Genomic DNA, 12,281 nt, shown 5'->3' with positions numbered 1-12,281 from the left:
TGTAGACAGTAGACCATACAGGAGAAGTGAAAAGAGCTTTAAAATACTTACAAATGCTAAGCACGAAGTAAAGAGATAGATAATTTACCAGGTAGTGATTTTTCCAATTTACTGAAAGGGTATTTCTAGACTTCAAGCTAAGAATCACACCTTCCTTATTGTCCTCTGACATAGCTTACCTTTTCTCTAGTACAAATATGCTTCATATTATCTACTTCACAGACACGGGCAAACTTAAGAAAGCGCTTGTAATCAAAGCTATTTTGGATTCCAAGATGATGGCAGTCCCTGGAGAGATTCCCAAGCAGAGAGATGAAATTTTTCAGCAAAGGAAACCATACCTTAAATATCAATACTAAATTTATATAACGGTTTTATTTTGCTTGCTTATTTACTTAAATAAAAATTGTATCTATTTAAAGTATACAAGATTTCTAATCAATTTTTCTGAAGTGTTCAGTGCATACCTGGCAAAATAATCCCATTTGTCCACATCAATGCCATTTCTTTTATTGGCCACTATCTCATAAAGGAAGCTTTTTTCTTTAGGACGCCCTTTATAGAGCCACTGGAAGAGAAGAAAACCCACTGAAAGTTATAGAACAGGAGATAAATCTATTTATAAGCAAAGCAAGTGTATTAACCCGAAAATTATAAACAGATATTTGAATGCGAATGTTAGGTAAGTGAGAAGGTTCTACTCTTTTTTCCTTCACTTAATTCCCAAATTAGTAGAAAAGGGAAAGAAATGCTAGAAATGCTAAAATATGATATCCTGTTAATACTAAACCTAGTGCCTTTGGAAGGATCCTAATTCTATTACACTTAGATAACCAACAAGCTTTCTTGTTTTCTTGGTTTAAAAGATTTTTTAAAATATTAAGATCTATTTATAAACTAGTAAGAATGTTTCTTATATTCGAATGCTTAAATTCAGGAGTGAAAATTCTTGGAGCTCTGTGTTTTTTTTCTGGCTGCGCTGAGTGATCCTGGGGATCCTAGTTCCCCAACCAGGGATGGAACCTGGGCCCTTGGCAGTGAAAGCGCCAGAGTCCCAGCCACTGGATCACCAGGGAATTCCTAGGAACTCTGTTTTTTGGAGATAGGATATTTGCTGTAAAATCCTCCTATTTATCTTATACCTTACAAGTAGATTTGTGTGTTTTAAGGAAAAAAAGACTAAAAAACACTAAGGGAAATTCTTTTTCCTAATTAAAAGAAAAAAGATCAAAAAGGAAACAAATCATACTTCCCTCTGAACTAATTCAACTTTTTTTTCTAGGTCTTCACATATCTAAATAATCCAAACATTAATTTTAATGGGTAAACAAGACACATACTTTCAGAACTAAGTTACTTTAGGCTTCTATATAAAATTCTGCATACATATTCATTAAAAATATTAATATGTGTATTTTAATTTGGGGGATAACTTCTAAAGAACTCAGTTAAGAGCTGGAAGAACTATATAAGCCTTTTATTTTTTGCACTAAACAGTAGAAATGTATCACATATTTTATCATTTAGTCTCCTAAAATAGCAAAATGTCACCCCTTCAAATACAAATCTGAAGGAACCAAGAGAAGACGAGATGAAAAGAACCAGTCGGTTTAAATTAGGTTGTACACAAATTTACCTTTGAAGCATCTTTGATGGGTGATTCAGGTGGTCCTGTAATTTGTTCCTTGATAAACAAAATATCTTCTTCAGGGATGAGACCATAGTATTTCATGACATCTTGGAGTCCGTTAGAATTGATGAGGTGCTCAAACATCATAACTGAGCCCTGTTCATGCTAGGAAAAGGCAGCAGTATGGTTTGTTACAGACTCTAGTCCATCAGGGACCCCTGATTATTCAAATTACTCTTGGCTCCCTGGTAATTCAGAGATAAAGTTCTAATGCACGTTAATGACCTAGTTTTCAACTACAGTCCTCCAGATATTTAAAAAATATCTGTCAAATTTGTCTATATTTTACCAGTCTACAAAACCTTATAATCCAGGTGCATCATTATTTGATAAATATATTTAATGAGATATAAGATTTATAATACGTATGTATTATAGAGCACAGCTGAATACTACCAGATTTTAAGGATAGAACACCTTTTTGTTTGTTTGTTTTTGGTGAGCTTCATGGTTTGCAGAATCTTAGTTACCTGACCAGAGATCAAACATAGGCCCTTGCAGTGCAAGCGCCAAACCCTAACCACTGGACTGCCAGGAAATTCCCAGTAGAATACCATTTTAATGAATATTACTATAAAATTTAGTTCTATAGTATCATCAGCTTTGGAATTTGTGAAGCTACAAGTTCTATTAGCATTTCCATCTAGTGGTGAAAAGGGGTAATTCCAAACTTGGAAGCAAAAAAAAAAAAAAAAAAGGTGTCGGGATGTTCCAGAGATCTGAAGTTAAAATCTGGGCTGGAATCTCAAACTATAGACTCATTTTACTCACAGTCTCTGGTCAGTCATTTGTAATTGTTACAAAGAACAAATGGCCCCCTGGAGGGCCTCTGCTTTTCTAAGAACTGTGATAGGACAGATCTTTGCTAAGAGCTGTTCTCCCTTACCCTACTGCTCTCCACCCCGGTGCCCTTTCCCAATAAAATCTCTTGCTTTATCAGCACATGTGTCTCCTCGGGCAACTCATTCCCGAGTGTTAGACAAGAGCCCAGTTTCGGCCTTGGAAGGGGTCCCCCTTCCTGCAACAAGTTTGACTATAAAGAAAGCTGAGCCCCAAAGAACTGATGCTTTTGAACTGTGGTGTTAGAGAAGACTCTTTAGAGTCCCTTGGACTGAAAGGAAATCCAACCAGTCCATCCTAAAGGAGATCAGTCCTGAATATTCATTGGAAGGACTGATGCTGAAGCTAAAACTCCAATACTTTGGCCACCTGATGTGAAGAGCTGACTCATTTGAAAAGACCCTGATGCTGGGAAAGTTTGAAGGCCGGAGAAGAAGGGAACGACAGAGGATGAGATGGTTGGATGGCATCACCGACTCAACGGACATGAGTTTGAGTAAACTCTGGGAGTTGGTGATGGACAGGGAGGCCTGGCGCAGTCCATGGGGTTGCAAAGAGTGCAACAAGACTGAGCGACTAAATGGAACCGAACTGAACTTCCTGAAGGTATTGGATTACCACCAAAAGCAGGCAGATGTTAGAGAGAACTAAACACTTGGAAGAGAAAAGTTCTAGTTCTTCTTTGTTGTGGGCAACATTCCAGTTCTTTTATGGCTTTTAGCCTGAGGGAGGCCCTAGGGCAGGAGAACTGGAAAGAATCTATTCTTTTTACTAGGTGAAAGAAGCAGAATACTTCATCAAAATTTTAAATTTTCTTTCTGAAAAGCCACCTTTGTTCAAGAAATGAACTAAGACTTTCCTGGCAGTACAGTGGTTAAGACTGCCTTCCAGTGCAAGGTGTGTGAGCTCAATCCCTCATCAGAGAGCTAAAATCCCACAGGTCTTGTGGCCAAAAAACAGAAAACAAACAAACAAACAAAAAATCCATGAAATGGAAGCAATATTATAAAAAATTCAATAAAGACTTTAAAAGTGGTCCACATTAAAAAAAAATCTTAAAGAAATAAATTGGTAATTGGTAAGTCAGAGAAAAAATATCCATAATACATGTATCTGACTATATATATGTATTTATTCAAATTGATAACTAAAAGGTAAATATTCAATTTTTTCTAATGGGTAAATGGAAAATCTCTTTACAAAAGATTATTTATCAGTGACAAAGTACAGGAAATGGGAAGTTAACACACAAAGAGAATGCCAAATAAAAAAGGGAAAATCCCACAAAAGACTATTTCACACTCAATAGAAAGAATAACCAAAAATCTAAATGTTGGTAAGGCCATGGAAGAACAGGTACTCTCATACTGCTGGCAGAGTGTAAAATGGGGAAGGTCTGGTAATTTCTTATAAAGTTAAAATATGCATCTACTTGATGACCCAGCAATTCTACTACTAGGTAAGGAGAAATGAAACTAAGACAAATGAAAATATTTTCCACAAAAATTGTGTATAGTAACATGTACAACATCCTTATATTTGTAATAGCCCCAAACTGAAAACAACCCAAATTCTACAAAAGGAGAAAAGATAAACAAATAGTGATTTATTCATACAATGGGCTATTACCTCAGGGACAAACAATATGAATACAAACAGGACAAAACAGTACCTATTACAGGATTCTACTTTTATCAAGTCTAGAAACAGGCAAAATGAATCTGTTTATAAAAGTTAGAAGGTGATGATGATGGGGAGGGTAGGAACTGACTACAAAGAGTCACACAGGAATTCTCCAGGAAGATGAAAATATTGCACATCTCAACTTGAGTAGTGGCTGCATGGATGAATACACTTGTCAATACTCACTGAACTATACAATGATGATCTGGACAACATATTTAAGATGAATTATACCTTTCTAAAAATGAGAGAATAAATAGTGGTTGACATGTAATGAAGTGTTCAGGATGTAGTGATATCATCTTCTGCTTCAAATATAGTGCAGCCAAAAATGGAAGATGACCTACCTTTACTTCTCAAAAACTGATTCCAGAAAAATGGGTTAGCTACCTGCAAATCTGTAATTATACAAAGAACTTAGTATAGAACTTACTTTATGGTCACACAAAATGAATCAAAGCCAGAGTCAGCCTTTGATTTTTTATTTTATACTAGTATGACAGAGTAGAAAGAGCATTAAATTAGCTGCTGGTTTTCTAGTGCTGGCTCTATCATTTCACAGGCTTTGTGATTTTTGGTGCATCAGTACACCTCTGGGTTTCGAGTTCCTTTACACTTACAAAAATGGAGATAATGATTTCCTCCTTAGAGACTGCTGTGAGGATCAAATGAAAACAACACCCTGAAAAACTGTAACAGGAATTATACTATAACACAGTAGTCACTGCTTAGTCTTTATTTTACTAAATATTGAATATATGGATACATACCGTCCATTTTATCTCTGGTCGAGCAAGTGGAATAAATCTTCCATCAAACATATGAGAAAATGGCCCATGACCTTAAAAACAAAAGCTGCCTTAGAACAGAACACTGTAAATTGGTGGAAAGGAAATTTTTTTAGTTAAATGTGAATATCAATGGAAATTAATAATTTATAATCACAAAAAAGGAACAAATTGTTCCTTCCTATTTTCTAAAACAAGAGAACAAGAAGCAGAACAATACAAGAATGTAAATTCTCCACTGAGGGGTCTCTGAGTCACTGGAGTTTACATAATGAAAGGACAGTTTTGTGTAAATAAAGGAATGTTAATGACAAAAACTTTTGGCTTCTTTAGATTACATATTGGTAGTGTTAGAAAAGCAGTTTTAAGACAATCTACTAGGGTCAGGAAATCATTAGAACTTTAGTACTCTGAACCTTTAAAAACATCCCTTTTTATGTAAATTTTATAATGTATATACTTTTAGACACATATCAGGGCTTATCTTTGTTTTTATTGATGATATGGGCAATCAAAAGTGGAGATCACTACTTCATCTTATTCATAAGTGACCTTAACATTCTACAACATCTATCAACATGAAACTTTGCTGAGGCACAAATCTGGAATCATCAGAATTTCTGAAGGAGTTAAACTTGGCCCTCTGCATTCACAGATTCAATCAACCTTGGACAGAAAATATTTGGGGGAAAAAAAAAATTCAGGAAGTTCCAAAAAGCAAAACTTGAATTTGCCAAGCTTGCTGGCAGTTATTTACATATTGGTATTATCAGTAATCTAGAATTGATTTAATTATAGAATAATTGATTTAATTCTCTATACACAGGAGAGGATGTGTATGAGTTATATACAAATTTTATATAAGCATTGGGCTTTGGTTTTTTTTTTTTGTATCCGGAGGGGGTCCTGGGAACAAATCCCCCCCCACATTTCCTTGCTAGATGGGAGAGGGAGCTCACTTGGACCAGCCCCAGGCCTTTTCTGCATGTTTCAGTACATAAATAAAGGCTTGTTACTGCAGAGTTTAGACTCCTGGGGATTGGTATAAGATTCCCAAAAGCTCCCTCTCAAAATACCAAGAATCTTAAATTAATGATCGAAGGCTGATACTGGTCCTACTAAAATCTCCAAGGGAACGTGCTGAAAAGACAGCCCTATGCCTTTAATTATCTGACTACTGAAACACAAAAACCTCCCTTTGTCTGCACCGAGGGCACATGCAAACTCTTAGGATCCTTCAATGTGTGTGTGTGTGTGTGTACGCGCGCGCGTGCACGCACATGCGCGCGCACGCACGCACATGCGCGCGCACGCTCAATGTCTGACTCTTTGTGACCCCATGGCCTGTAGCCAGGCTCACCTGTCCATGGAATTTTCCAGGCAAGAAAACTGGAGCGGGTTCCCATTTCCTACTCCAGGGGATCTTCCTGACCCAGGGATTGAGCCCATGTCTCTTGAGTCTCCTGCATTAGCAGGCAGATTCTTTTTTTTTTTTTAGCAGGCAGATTCTTTACTACTTCGCTGCCTGGGATATCCATAAATTACTCCAGTAAATAGGAAAAAATTACAAGAAGAGAGGAAAAAACTCCTCATGATAAAAGAGAACATTCTTTTTTCTCTTTGTCTCTGGAGAAAGATGATATTCTTTTACTTGGATTTAAGTGGCCCAAGACTGAGGTTGTGAGTATAGGTCACAAGGAGTTCTCTAAATTTCTTGTTAATCTGCTAGAGCAGATTATATATTCTAGGTGTGAGAATAGATTTCACAAAGTAACTGAAGGGAAATAGCAATTTTATTCAGCAAAGATAAAGGAAAAATCAAATTTACAACATTCCAACACACAGTAGTAAGGAAAAACCACTATTAGAACGTCCTTTCATATAACCTGCAATGAAGGGTGCAACGTGGGAAACTCATTGAAAGACTTAAAAAAAAAAGAAAGCAATGCTTTGGGCTTATGAACCATTCTAGGAAGAAGCAATGGCAAATTTACATTAATGTTAACTCTTCAAAGAATTAGAACACAACTTTCATATTGCTCTTAGTTGTATTTCAAAGAGAGGTGACAGGTGATTTTACACTAGAACTCTGGTTCTTTGAACTGCTTACCAAGATCATGACAAAGACCAGCAATCTGAACACAGAGAATATCTCGTTCACTTATCTGCAGCTCTGGTTGTTTTTCACTCAGTTCACGAACTAGACGTCCTGCTAGATACCCCACGCTGCAGAGCAGGAAGGAACAAAACAAAAACGAAAAATTTATTTTTCTGTTTGAAAGATGAGCGACTGTTAAGATGTATATTTGTCCATGATAAATCCCTAAGGAGGCTGTGAATCAGACTATGGGTTATGGACCCTTCTCAGCAGTTTGAGTGTAAAAAGCCCTCTTTTTCTCTTTTTGTTTCAGAGTCTACGTGTCTGAGCTTGTAGGCTGTATTACATTTCTGTAACAGCCTGTATTACATTTCTGGTCCTTGTAGGCTGTTTTATATTTCTGATTTGTAGAGATTTGCAAGACAGAGAGAATTGATTTTAACTCCCCAAAGAATTGGTCTGCTGCCTGAATAATATTAAAAGACTGATTTCCCCAGCTACCTTTTCTTTACTTTGATTATTATTAGCTTATGAATATTAGGCCTTATTTTTACATTATATTGTGTAAGTTCAGGTAATCCTATTGAATTGTTTTGGAATTTTTTATATATTTAATATTTTCTGAGGGGCGGATTTATATATCCTGTCTTATAATACCAGGCAGGAGAAGCATTCCCCAGGAAGACATAATGTCTATACACAATATAGTTAGGAAAAAGAGATATAAACATATTATATTAAACCCACTTAAATACATCTATTTTTATAAACTGTCATCTCAATCCTATCAACTCTTACACCATTAACTTTAGCCTCCATCACGGAGAAGGCAATGGGACCCCACTCCAGTACTTTTGCCTAGAAAATCCCATGGACGGAGGAGCCTGGTGGGCTGCAGTCCATGGGGTCGCTAAGAGTCCGACATGACTGAGCGACTTCACTTTCACTTTTCACTTTCATGCACTGGAGAAGGAAATGGCAACCCACTCCAGTGTTCTTGCCTGGAGAATCCCAGGGACGGGAAGCCTGGTGGGCTGCCGTCTATGGGGTCGCAGAGTCGGACACAACTAAAGTGACGTAGCAGCAGCAGCAGCAGTACACCATCAACAATCTATGGTCTTACAAGGGGTTCTAGAAACTTTCCTTTTTATCCTCTGGTCATTTTATCTATTTTTATATAAAGGCTCTGGGGTCTCCAGGGAGGAGGATAACTAAGGGACTCAGGTCTTTTTAAAAAAATACCTTTAACTTGATTAACTGGCTTAACTGTTGTCCCAACAATTATTGATCAGGTATCTCAGTATAATTTTCTTCCAGCCTTCTAAATATATACATAAATATTTTAAACATATATTTAAGTATATTTACTATATATACTGCTGCTGCTGCTGCAGCTGCTAAGTCACTTCATTTGTGTCCGACTCTGTGCGACCCCATAGGCGGCAGCCCACCAGGCTCCCCCGTCCCTGGGATTCTCCAGACAAGAACACTGGAGTGGGTTGCCATTTCCTTCTCCAATGCATGAAAGTGAAAAGTGAAAGTGAAGTTGCTCAATCGTGTCTGACTCTCGACATATATAAACTAAACTGAGGTAAAAAGAATGGATTTGTTTGGGGCCCTTTATATTGGGCACCAACAGAAGGTTCCCATGGCCCATCCAACCTTACATAGTGTTGTATCAAAACCTTTCTTTTAATCCTATTAACATCCATTTAAAATATCTAATTTCTTAATAAAATCTAAAGATTTTTATCCTGTTGGGACAAATCCCTTTAAAATTTTCACCTTCTTGGGAAGAAGTCTCGTCACTCTCCTCTCAGCTTTTTTCTCTATTAATCAATCTAATTAACATTAATTAACCTAATGTTTTTATTGGCATCTGTCAGGGAACCCTAAATGGACACTACAAAATAAGCCTTCCCAAATTTGTTTATTTTTGTCTGTTCTAAACTGATGGCATAGCTGTCTTATATACTATCCGTCTTCTAATTTTTTTCATAGGTAACAATAAAACAGCTCTTTATAATGAAAGCTCTCTAAAAAATTTACCAATTTACCAAGTTTCTCCACTTTTAAGGATCCATTGTCTGGTCACTGACAAGTAGTATCTTAACAGTGACTCAAACCAATAAAATGCAAGAGGCATCCCCACAAGAGAGTGCAAAGGACGCAACCTTCATAAGATTTAGAAATTTATTTCCCAAAACAGCCTAAGAGAGTAAAGTCCTTTGGTGTATAGGAGGATGTAATGAAGGTTAAGATGAAAAAGACCCTTTATAACAAATTTTCCTGAGAGTTGCCACAGCCAGACAAACAGACTTCCCAGTCTATCTGACTGCTTGCCAAATGTATACCATGTGAGTAACTTTCGGGTAGCAGAAACCAAGATCTCAGAACACAGTAGGGGTGGGGGGATGCCTAAGAAGATCAGGTAGAACTTTTATATCTTTAAGATTACAGGAAAAGAAACGCAAATACTCCCAGAAAGACTTCTGTTTCTTTAAGTTCAGAATTTTGAAAAGATGTTTTATCAAGTTGGCTTTTTCTAGCTGCACATGAAAAAAATTAATTTTGGAATATCAAAAGAACCCCATTTTGGCCAACTTTAGGATAAGAGTTAATTCCCAATTAAACAAGTACTTGTAAGTACAAATTCTATACATACATAATACAAATTTCCCAGTGTCTGTCACTTAGGGTAACCTATCAGCAGTTTTTAACTGAGCAAAGTAAGGATATTCTGACACACGCTCCATCATGAGTGACTTGGGGAAATTATGCTAAGTGAAATAAGCCAATTACAGAATGACAAATATTCTATGAAATCACTCATATGACTGTAGCCCGCCAGGCTCCTCTGTCCATGATATTCTCCAGGCAAAAAGTACTGCAGTGGGTTGCCATTTCGTATTTCAGGGAATCTTCCCAACTCAAGGATCTAAACCAAGTTTCTTGCATCTCCTGCATCGGCAAGTGGATTCTTTACCACTGTGCCACCTGGGAAACTGTAATGAGGTACATAACATGGTCAAATTCACCGGAACAGAAAGTAGAATAATGGTTACTGAGGGACTGGGGAGAAGAGAAATGGGAACTTGCTATTCAATGGATACAGAGTTTCAATTTTGCAAGATGAAAATGTTTTGGAGATTGGTTGCCCAATAATGTGGACATATTTAACATTATTGAACTGTAAACTTAAAAATAGTTAGGAAGGTAAATTTTATATTGTTTATTTTATCCCATTTTTTTAAAAAGCAAACTTCTGGCATCGTAATGTTTACAACATAGATTGAAGATATGGTGCCCAACAAATGTTAAATACACTTTTAGCATTTCCACCTGAAAGTACTTCCTGAATGAATAAATATCTTTCTTGTCCCCTAAACTCTGAACTCCACAAGAATAGAAACAGTTGCTACCTTATCAGTTTGGTATGGTCTAACAATTTTTCTAAAAATACTTTGGCCACCTGATGTGAACAACTGACTCACTAGAAAAGACCCTGATGCTGGCAAAGATTGAAGGCAGGAGAAGGGGACAACACAGAATGAGATAGTTGGATGGCATCACCGACTCGACGGATGTGAGTTTGAGTAGGCTCCGGGAGTTGGTGATGGACAGGGAAGCCTGGTGTGCTGCAGTCTGTGGGGTCGCAATGAGTCGGGACATGACTGAGTGACTGAACTGGACAATTTTTCAGTAAGTATTTATTGATGAATAAAGATTTGAGTAGATGTTTGTGTTCTGGCTAATTAAAAATGCTTCTAAACAAATAAACAAGACCAAAGTAACAGAGCAGTTTTCCCTTATCATTGGTTTCATTCTTCTCATTTGAGTTACCAGTAGTCACCTATAGTCTGAAAATATTAGATGGAAAGTTCCAGAAATACACAATTCATAAATCAATTTTAAATCAGTCCATTCTGAGTAGCATGATGAAATCTCATACTTTTCTGTTTCATCATGACCAGGTCATGAATGACTCTTTTGTCCAGCGCATCCCATACATTAGCCACTTAGCAGCCAGCACAATTATCAGGCTGATTATCAACATTTCATAGTGCTTATGTTCAAGTAACCCTTATTTTGCCCCAAAGTGCAAGAGTAGTAAATCTGGCAATTCAGATGTGCCAAAGAGAAGCCTAGAAGTGCTTCCTGTGAGTGAGTAGTTCAGTTCAGTTGCTCAGTCGTGTCCAACTCTTTGTGACCCCATGGACTGCAGCACGCCAGGCTTCCCTGTCCATCACCAACTCCCGGAGCCTACTCAAACTCATGTCCATTGTAAGTGAGCAAAAAGGTCAAAATTCTCAACTCAATAAAGATAAAAAAAGATTGTTATGCTGAGGTTGCTAAGATCTATCATAAGAATAGATCTCCTGTGAAATTGTGAAGAAGGAAAAAGAAATTTGTGCTAGTTTCAATGATATACCTCAAACTGTGAAAGCTACAGCTATGGTGTGTGGTAAGTGCTTAGTTAAGATGAAAAAGGCATTAAATTTATACAACAAGGTATTCAGAAAGAGAGGGAGAAACTACGTTCACATAACTTTTTAAAAAAAATTTAAATTAATCACATAACTTTTAACTCATTGTATTCTTCTTACCCTAAAGTGAAAGTGAAGTCGCTCACTTATGTCTGACTCTTTGCAACCCCACGAACTGTAACCTACCAGGCTCCTCCATCCATGGAGTTTTCCAGGCAAGAATACTAGAGTGGGTTGCCACTTCCTTCTCCAGGGGATCTTCCTAACCCGGGGATGGAACCCAGGTCTCCCACATTACAGGCAGACACTTTACCATCTGAGTCAACAGGGAGGCTTCTTACCCTAGACTGTGCTCAAATCGATTGTGTGAAGCTCCTGGAAAAACATAGTAACCGCCTCCCAACTGCTTGATGTATCGCAGGCGCTGAAATTGTGGTGTGTCGATGATTCGCATGAGGAGAGGGTGAAATTCAATGTGGCCATGGATAGGATCATTGATCACCTAGAAAATTATGTTTAAGTTAATGTGAGCAAGAAATCATTACCCCATCTAAAATTTTTGTCCACTCATTCCGATCTACAGTGTGAAGTTAAAGCTATTTGCTTTCAAGTAAGAATACTACTACGGGAAATGACAAGGTATGAAAATCTTAACTTTATTTAGGAATCACTACCAGACAGATCAAGTGTATTGG

General features: G+C 37.3%; 1 protein-coding gene across 3 annotated transcripts in view; it reads right to left on the bottom strand.

Annotated features, from left to right (window-relative positions):
• The window catches only part of SAMHD1 (SAM and HD domain containing deoxynucleoside triphosphate triphosphohydrolase 1), a 67,367-nt gene that overhangs the window by 37,381 nt on the left and 17,705 nt on the right, over positions 1-12,281 (bottom strand). For all 3 annotated transcript variants that reach the window (XM_027558601.1, XM_027558602.1, XM_027558603.1), the window contains exons 4-9: positions 11,928-12,088; positions 7,112-7,227; positions 4,984-5,054; positions 1,637-1,795; positions 468-568; positions 180-288 (exon numbers count right to left, since the gene is read on the bottom strand). In XM_027558601.1, the coding sequence (XP_027414402.1) occupies positions 180-288; positions 468-568; positions 1,637-1,795; positions 4,984-5,054; positions 7,112-7,227; positions 11,928-12,088 (717 nt within the window). The remainder of the gene's footprint in view (positions 1-179; positions 289-467; positions 569-1,636; positions 1,796-4,983; positions 5,055-7,111; positions 7,228-11,927; positions 12,089-12,281) is intronic.

This window comes from Bos indicus x Bos taurus, chromosome 13 (genome assembly GCF_003369695.1).
Source record: "Bos indicus x Bos taurus breed Angus x Brahman F1 hybrid chromosome 13, Bos_hybrid_MaternalHap_v2.0, whole genome shotgun sequence".
Taxonomy (NCBI): domain Eukaryota; kingdom Metazoa; phylum Chordata; class Mammalia; order Artiodactyla; family Bovidae; genus Bos; species Bos indicus x Bos taurus.
The sequence above is the reverse complement of the archived record's forward strand: the minus strand, read 5'-3'. Positions and strand labels throughout refer to the sequence as shown.